General features: G+C 36.4%; 1 protein-coding gene across 1 annotated transcript in view; it reads left to right on the top strand.

Annotated features, from left to right (window-relative positions):
* Window positions 1-652: 652 nt before the first annotated feature.
* Window positions 653-8,050, top strand: part of C4BPA (complement component 4 binding protein alpha) — a 30,014-nt gene continuing 22,616 nt past the window's right edge. The window contains exons 1-3 of the mRNA XM_007953827.1: window positions 653-794; window positions 1,879-2,061; window positions 3,141-3,240. Coding sequence (XP_007952018.1) covers window positions 653-794; window positions 1,879-2,061; window positions 3,141-3,240 — 425 coding nt within the window. The remainder of the gene's footprint in view (window positions 795-1,878; window positions 2,062-3,140; window positions 3,241-8,050) is intronic.

Below are 8,050 nucleotides of genomic sequence, written 5' to 3'. Positions count from 1 at the left end.
TTGTTGCATCTAGATGGCAGCTTCCTAGCTTTTAAGGTCCCAGTCGCTACTCACCAAAGTAGTAGGTGGAACAATGTTTTGTATAGTATGTTATGCCAATTGAGCTTGATGTCCCCCCAAAGCAGTATTCTTAAAGCACAGTAATTGTGTCACTCTCTAGGCTAAAAAACAAATAAAAACCAAAATTAAAAAGCAATGACTCTTGATTCTCTACAGTATAAAGTATTAATTCCTAAATTTGGCCTTCATTTAGACATTTAGACATAGCTATAAACTGTCCCCTCCTTAACTATCATCTCTTCATCACAGACACTTTACTTTGCAACCAATTTGAAGTATTATCTATCTATTGTTCCCCCAACGTGCCCTGAATTCATTTTCTTTTACAGCAATACCTAACTCCGATGCAGCCTCCTCTGTAAAGCCCACTCCCACTTCTCCACTAGGAATTGATCTCTTTCTGAGCTGAGATCTGCTGCAGCAGCCAACTCTTGATGCATTGTTTTGTAACATTTGTGTACATGTCTTGTCTTCCACTTAGGCTATAATTTCCCATAGTACTTATCCTAGTGCTTTATAAAAAATAGAAATTCAATGACTAATTATTAAATTGAGTTCTCTCAGCAGAAAAATATTGAAGATGCCTCAGGTCATGCACCCCCCAAGAGCCCCAAATCGGACCCTTCATAGAACGGGAAAAATGGCAGTCTGGCCCTTCTCTGGGCTGTGGAATATCTATAATACAACTCTGTTCCAAATGACCTTGATCGCTGCTCTCTTAGCTGCTGTTCTTGGTGAGTAATGAAGAACAAGTTCAGATTGGCAACAATCAATCAAGATCATCCACACCCTCACTTTTAGGACTAATAAAGAGATGACTAAGCTTCTAGCAGAAATCCAGCTACAGCAACAAAGGGTTTATTTGACAAGCTAGAATTCAGGGGAATTTGCTTTACACACAGAAAAGGAAGTTTTTTAGACACGACTTCCTAGAACTTCTTCTCCAGGAATTTCCAAAACAATTTGACTCCCAACCATGACTTGAAACAAATCTGTGTTATCTCCTGGGAGCTCTGGTGATGTAGTGCCTAAGGTATTTGACTGCTAACCAGAAAACTGTCAGTTCAAACTCACCAGCCACTCCTTGGAAGGAAGATACCACCTCGGAAACAATTTGAGTCCCAACCATAACTTGAAACAAATCTGTATTATCTACCAGCCTCAGTGACTGCAAACAACATTCATTGTTGTGTGTTTATCCAGGTGAGGTCTATATGTCTGCTGGGGCTCCTAAAAGGTAAATCAGTTCTGTATTTAATTCTTGCAAGTGTAGCAGAATTAAGATCTTCATGTTTCAAGGGCTCAATTCTTCCTTCTCCATATCATTCAAAATCCAGAAGGTACAAAAAGGTATGAATTAAAAATGTCATTATTATCTGTCTCTCTAATTCCCTTCCCTGAGGCAACCAATGTTATGTAGTATTGTTATTATTAATCAAACCATATTTTGTGGCTGAGGCAAATTGTAGTGTCCTCTGGCATTGCATGGATGTATCTTAGTCGGCAGATACAGGAAATCTTACAGGATGATAAAATCCATGTCTGTCATTGCTCTCAGATAAATTATCTCATGTATAATAGAAAAGAGAGGAAAAATTTCTGCTTGTTGTCATTATCATTCATAATTACCATTGTCATTATCATTTATCAATAAATAGGTATTACTGACCACTAACTGGGGTCATCAAACAGTGGGGATAATAGGGGTTGTGACAAGAGAAAAGCATGGTTGCTGCTGTAGGAATTCTACTACTGAAATATTGAGATAATGTATTTGAAGCTATAACTTTTGGTGTTCCTTGTCATTTTGGTGTCCAGGCGATTGTGATCCACCAGACAATTTATTCTTTGCTTCTCCAATAAGTGAGGTGAATGAGACAAGCTTCAAAGTTGGAACTAAACTGAGATACACCTGCCGCCCTGGCTATAGTAAAAGCAGTTCAAATCTGTTTCTTACCTGTACACAGGATGGCTCATGGAAATACCATACCTTCTGTATCAGTAAGTATCAACATTTATTTTTCTCATTTGTACTTTCTCCTTCTACAGAAAGTTGTCTCAGGAACTAAATGTCTTCCTGAATGCAAATGAGAATCTCTGGTCACTAAGAAACCATTCAGTTTGTCGGTTATTGTTCTCAGTGCACGCTCACATGTGTGCCGCTCTTTGAAAAACAAAACAAAACAGAAAAATTAAGAGTTAGTCAGTTACACTGAAATACTAGTATATTGCTTACAAAATCATTCACCAAACCCTTCTTTCAAGAATTGAATTACGAAGTCTATTTTAAGATATTGAAAGCCAGATTCACTTTACAAAAAAAAATAATGAAACTATGTGGCTAAAATGTGGGCTGCATCTTCCAAAAGGAATTTCACCCACATTGTTGGCCGTGTTTGGAAGGAGATGCTATGATGCATCACATTGGTCGTTGGGAATGCATTCTGAGATGTTTTTCCGATAGAAAAGGTGTACAATCTCCACCTTCTCTTTTTTGTTCCATTTGTGACCACGGACATTGCAGTTTTGAATGACCTGAATTTGAAGTATATGCAGCAGACAGAGTAGAGCAATGCTTCCTGGACAATATGTCAAATCCTAGACCATAGCTCCTTTGTTGTTGTCACTGTTAGTTGTGTCAAGTCATTTCTGACTCATAGCAATCCCCTGTGTGCAGAGTGGAGCTACTCCATAGCACTTTCAAAATCGTGACCTTTTGGAAGCAGATTGCCAGGCCTGTCTTCTGGGTGAGTTCCAACACCAACCTTTCGGCTAGTACTCAAGTGCTTAAGAGCTTTCACTACCCAGGGACTCCGATCTAACTAAACAGCTGGATTGGAGTCCATTTTTTTCTCTCTTGGTAAAATGTACCCCCCAAAAAGAGATTAAATTTTGTATTCATTTTCCCTTCAAAATACAATTCTAAGTCAGGACAAAACTTGTAGAAATAACTTTGAATTTGAATGCCTGGGTCTTTCTGGAAACAGAAGTTGAAGCTAGACAGTTATACTTACTTTCTAATGCCATGTCTGTGAGTGCTTGGAATCACTAATCATCATTTCAATTTTTGTTTCTCCCAGAGAAACGATGCAGAAACCCAGGAGATTTACTTAATGGGCAAGTGGAAATTAAGACAGATTTGTATTTTGGATCACAAATAGAATTCAGCTGTTTAGAAGGGTGAGTATGAGGCAATCTAGAAATAATATTTTTATTTTAAAATAATTTAAAAAATAGTTAATGCAGTTAGATTTTCAAAATTTTAACAGGTATACATAAGAGAATTTTCACTTCCACCCTCTTACTCATCCACTCCATTTCTTCCTGTTCTCAGAGATCTACTTTTTTTTTTTTTTTTAAAGTGTATTTTTTAGTGCTTCCTTATGGAAGATTGGGCAATCTACCTCAGTAGAGATACCAACTTGGAAACCCAAGGGGGGGCTCACTATGAGTCAGGACTGACTCAGTGGCAGTGAGTTTGGTTTTGGGTTTTATATAAATAAGTATTTTTAAATTTTCCCCCTTTCCAATAACAAATCTGATTTTGTATCTTGCCTTATTTTTTACTTATCAATATGTATTGGAGATCTTTCCATGTTTGTGCATTGAGATTGCTTATTCATTTTCTTTCATAATTCCATAGAATATTATTACGTAGATGTGTCTTAATATTCTATGGAATTATGAAAGAAAATGAATAAGCAATCTCAATGCACAAACATGGAAAGATCTCCGATACATATTGATAAGTAGATGTGTCTTAAGGAGCTCTGGTAGCATAGTGGCTAAGGCACTTGACTGCTAACCAGAAGGCTGGCGGTTCAAACCCACCAGCCACTCCTCAGAAGGAAGGTTGGGCATTCCTACTTCCGTAGTGATACTGCCTCGGAAACCCAAGGAGGGGTTGCTATGAGTCGGGGCCAACTCAATGGCAAACAACAACAACAACAGGATGTGTCTTAAGGAGCCCTGGTGACGCAGTGGTTAAGTGCTTGGCTGCTAACTGAAAGGTAGAAAGATGAGGCAATCAGCTTCCATAAGAATATAGCCTTGGAAACCATATGTGGCAGTTTTACTCTATCCTATAGGATCACTATGAGTTGGAATTGACTCAGTGACAAAGGGTTTAGATGTTCCATGGTTTAGCAATCCCCTTTTTTGGATTGTTGGGTATTTTCAATTGTGTAATTTTGTGCATATACAGTTATATCTGTAAATTCCCAGGAGTGGGATTTGTGGGTCAATGAGTACTGATATTTGAAATTTTGAAATACATTGCCAAATTGCCCTCCCTAGGTCTTATGTAGTTTTACAGAGTGCACAAATATTGGCCTTTCCATAAGTTCTCCCACAGAGTGCATTGTCAAACTTTTGCATTTTTGCCAGTTTATGAGGCTAAAATTAAATCTCACTATATAAGTCCTCCTATCAAATTATCTTGAGAGTACCAGTTTTGCAATATCATCTGAAAATAGTGATTTGTTTTGCCTCCTACTTCCCAATATGTATAGTTTTCTCCTTGTCTCTTTATGTTAGTTAATTATATCATTCAGGAGCCACTCGGAGAAAACAGACCACTCAGATATATGTAAGAAGGGGTTTATTATAGGAATCTGACTTAATACAGTTGTGGGAGCTGGCATGGGAGCTGTGTAAGAGAGGCTACTCCTTTCAGTCTGGTGCTGTGGAGTGAGCAGGACAGGCAGTCAAGAAGGGAAGGTGGACCTTAAGTGGGTGATGCAAGGAAAAACTGGAACTTGCAAGGATGAATATTGGCTGAAATTTGTATTGTTCTATTACTGTCTCTAAGCCTTCACCTTGAAATATAGTGTTGTCCTGAGGAGAAGTTGTTGTTCTTCATCACAGTGCTAATGCACCTGCATCAGATTGGAGTAAGTGAAAGAGAAGATCTTCCAGGAGCTGGGGTTGCTGTGGGCCTGCCTGCCACCCTATGCCAACAGGGTGCCGGAGCAGAGAAGCAACAGCTTATGTGACCTATAATTGTATCTTGTGCCCTTCTCTGATCTTCCAAGCACATAAACAATATGGCAACGAATTTACTTCCACCTTCTCTTGTGGGCCACACTAAATTGGCATTTTTCATGGAAGAGAATTCTGAGAAGGATAGTTCCAGTTCAGCTAAATTGGCACACTACAAATCCATCACAGTCCACCTCTTGTCAGTTCAGTATTCATATGCACTTGTTTTAACTATACTTATCTTAGCTTCCAAATACAGACAATAGCAAAATTATGTTCCCATCTTACAAAATGAAACTATTCTTCATACAGTAGGAAACACGTTAACTCTCTCCCCAGAAGAGGACCTTCTTTGAACTGATTCATAGGTCGTCTTTGATATCTGATAACTGAAATAATGAGATAAACATTAACTGTTATTAATACTCTTTATATTAGATGGTAGGGGAATAAATAAGGCAAAAAAAGAAGAAAAAATTCTACTAAATCTATTCATATAAAAATAAGAAATAAACATTCCTAACTAGTATGGTTCTTATTTCTGCAACTGGTCATGTGGTTATGGTTGATATTTATAACTCCTACTTCTATTATTCATTCCGTATTTGCTTTGTCCATAGTAAGCACTTCATCTTATTGTGATTCCTTGCCTGAAGGGGTCAGCCAAACTTTCTTTCCTGAAGAGTCTGAGCCATTAGTAGTCTTGTCTCTATTGAGTTGTAATCGTTGATAATCAGGATTAAACACCCCAGGTATTAGGGGAACTCCCTTCTTTGCCTGCTGATTCACTTTTATGAGGGCCCAAAGTTGACAGGAAGTTGCAGCCTCGACTTCAACTTTAATTTAGGATTGTTGTTCTTGTGTGCCATCAATTTAATTCTGACTCATAGCAACGCTATATGACAGAGCAGAAATGTCCCATAGGTTTGCCATATAAAATATAGAACTTTCAGTTAAATTTAAATTTCAGATAAACAGCAAATAATTTCAGTATAAGTATGTCCTATGAAACAGTTGGGACACACTTATGCTCCTGTATTTTTATTTGCTAAACCTGGCAACCCTAGTTTAATGGAACTATTGCTCTATCTCATGGTGGAAACATTGCTTCACTGGGAACTAAAACTTCTAGACCCACTAAGAATTTTATTTGTGTTATTTATGCTTTTTAGAATTTATCAATGAATGTTCATGTTAATTTTCATGAATATTCCCTTTGGAATATAGAAACTTTTGGAGCATTTGGACAAAGTTATACTCTTTATTATCAGTATACAGAGTTTGATATATGTACATCATATCAAATTTATTGATTAGCTCTTCTGAATTTTTAATTATATTTCTCTTTACATGTCTTAGAGCTAGAAATATAATTAAATTAATAATTTAATAATTATTTTAAGCATAATAAAATAAATTTTATTAATAATATTATTAATACTATTTTTCTTCTCTCCTGTGTATTGTTAAAATTGCTGCTACATTATTTGGTACATAGAGATTCATAGATCTTCATTGCAAATCAAAGGTTTAATATAATGAAGTGATCATTTTTTTTTCTAATTTAATACTCTTGATTCTGAAGTCCAGTTTATAGGATATTAAAATCATCATCCTTGCTTTTCTTTTTGCTTGCATGTAATTGATATAACTTTGCCCTTCTTTTTATTTTTAATCTGTCTGAAATACTTTTAGATTTGTCTCCTCTGTACAAGATAGAGTTGAATTATGTTCCAATTAAAAATTCTTTTCTTTCAATAGGATACTTAAGTCCAATTACATTTATTGATATGAGTGATATCTCTAGACTTGGTTTGTTATATTTTATATTTGCTATATCTATATATGAGGAGCTCTGGTGCCATAATGCCTAAGGCATTTGACTGCTCACCAGAAGGCTGGTAGTTCAAACCCACCAGCCACTCCTCAGAAGGAAGTTTGGACAATCTACTTCCGTAGTGACACTGCCTCGGAAACCCAAGAAAGGGTCACTATGAGTCAGATCTAACTCGATGGCAGTGAGGTTTTTTTTTTGTTTTGTTTTATAGCTTAATATATCTATCTCTTCTTAAACATATATGTTTAAAATAGAAACTATAAGTATATATATTTAGGATATTTAGAAAGGTTCACTTTTTTGTTGTTTATTTTATTATGTCCAATTTTCTAATTTTTACTTTCTGTTTCTCTTTAGTAAAGTATTTTTCAAATTTTAGTATTTTATTTTATCGTCTTTGTCTTCTTTTCCCAAATAGTTTTATCCTTTTTTCTATTTATTTCACAATTTCTATCTTCTCTTCCCTGAATTCATACAATATATATAAGTGTGTGTGTATGTGTGTGTGTACAGATACACATACACAGTTCTCTTATTGCTTTAAAAGTTTTGTTTAAAGTTGAGAAAGTGTGTATTTTAAAATTTTTGGAAATAATATGTTGGAATATGAGTTACAATTTTCATATGTTGAATTCATGGATTAAACAATTAAGCAATAAAACAACAAATAAACAAACCCTTAATTCATTTGTAGGGAAAGGTGTTTTTTTTTTTTTTTTAATTGTGATTTGGGTGAAAATTTACACAGCAAATTCACTTTCCATGCAGCAGTTCCCATATGCTTTGTCTCATGATATTGACTACAAGTTAGCACAATGCAACAGCTCACCTCCCACTTCCTCCTGACAGTTACCTCTTCCTGTGTCCATCCCTCCATGCACTCCTGCCCCCTGAGCTGTCTCCCTGTGCATAAATAGCCCTTCTTTCTCCCATGATTGTTCTCTCCAAGGAATGTATCTACCTGAGGTAAATGTTCAACTCATATGCCTGTCTTTTGCTTGTCTGAAAGCCACAGGTGTGGGTTCAATTCCAGACCAGAAGAGCAGCTCGGGGCCATAGTGTCAGTGGTTCCACCAGGCTCTATCAGACCAGCAAACCTAGTCCCCCTTTTTTTTCTCCAAATGATTTTGAGTTTTGTTCCAAATTGTTTTCCCTCTCTATCCAGGATCTCCT

The sequence above is a fragment of the Orycteropus afer genome, unplaced genomic scaffold (genome assembly GCF_000298275.1).
Source record: "Orycteropus afer afer isolate SDZICR_OR568_19922 unplaced genomic scaffold, OryAfe1.0 scaffold00013, whole genome shotgun sequence".
Lineage (NCBI taxonomy): Eukaryota > Metazoa > Chordata > Mammalia > Tubulidentata > Orycteropodidae > Orycteropus > Orycteropus afer.
This window is presented reverse-complemented; position numbering and strand designations above follow the sequence as displayed.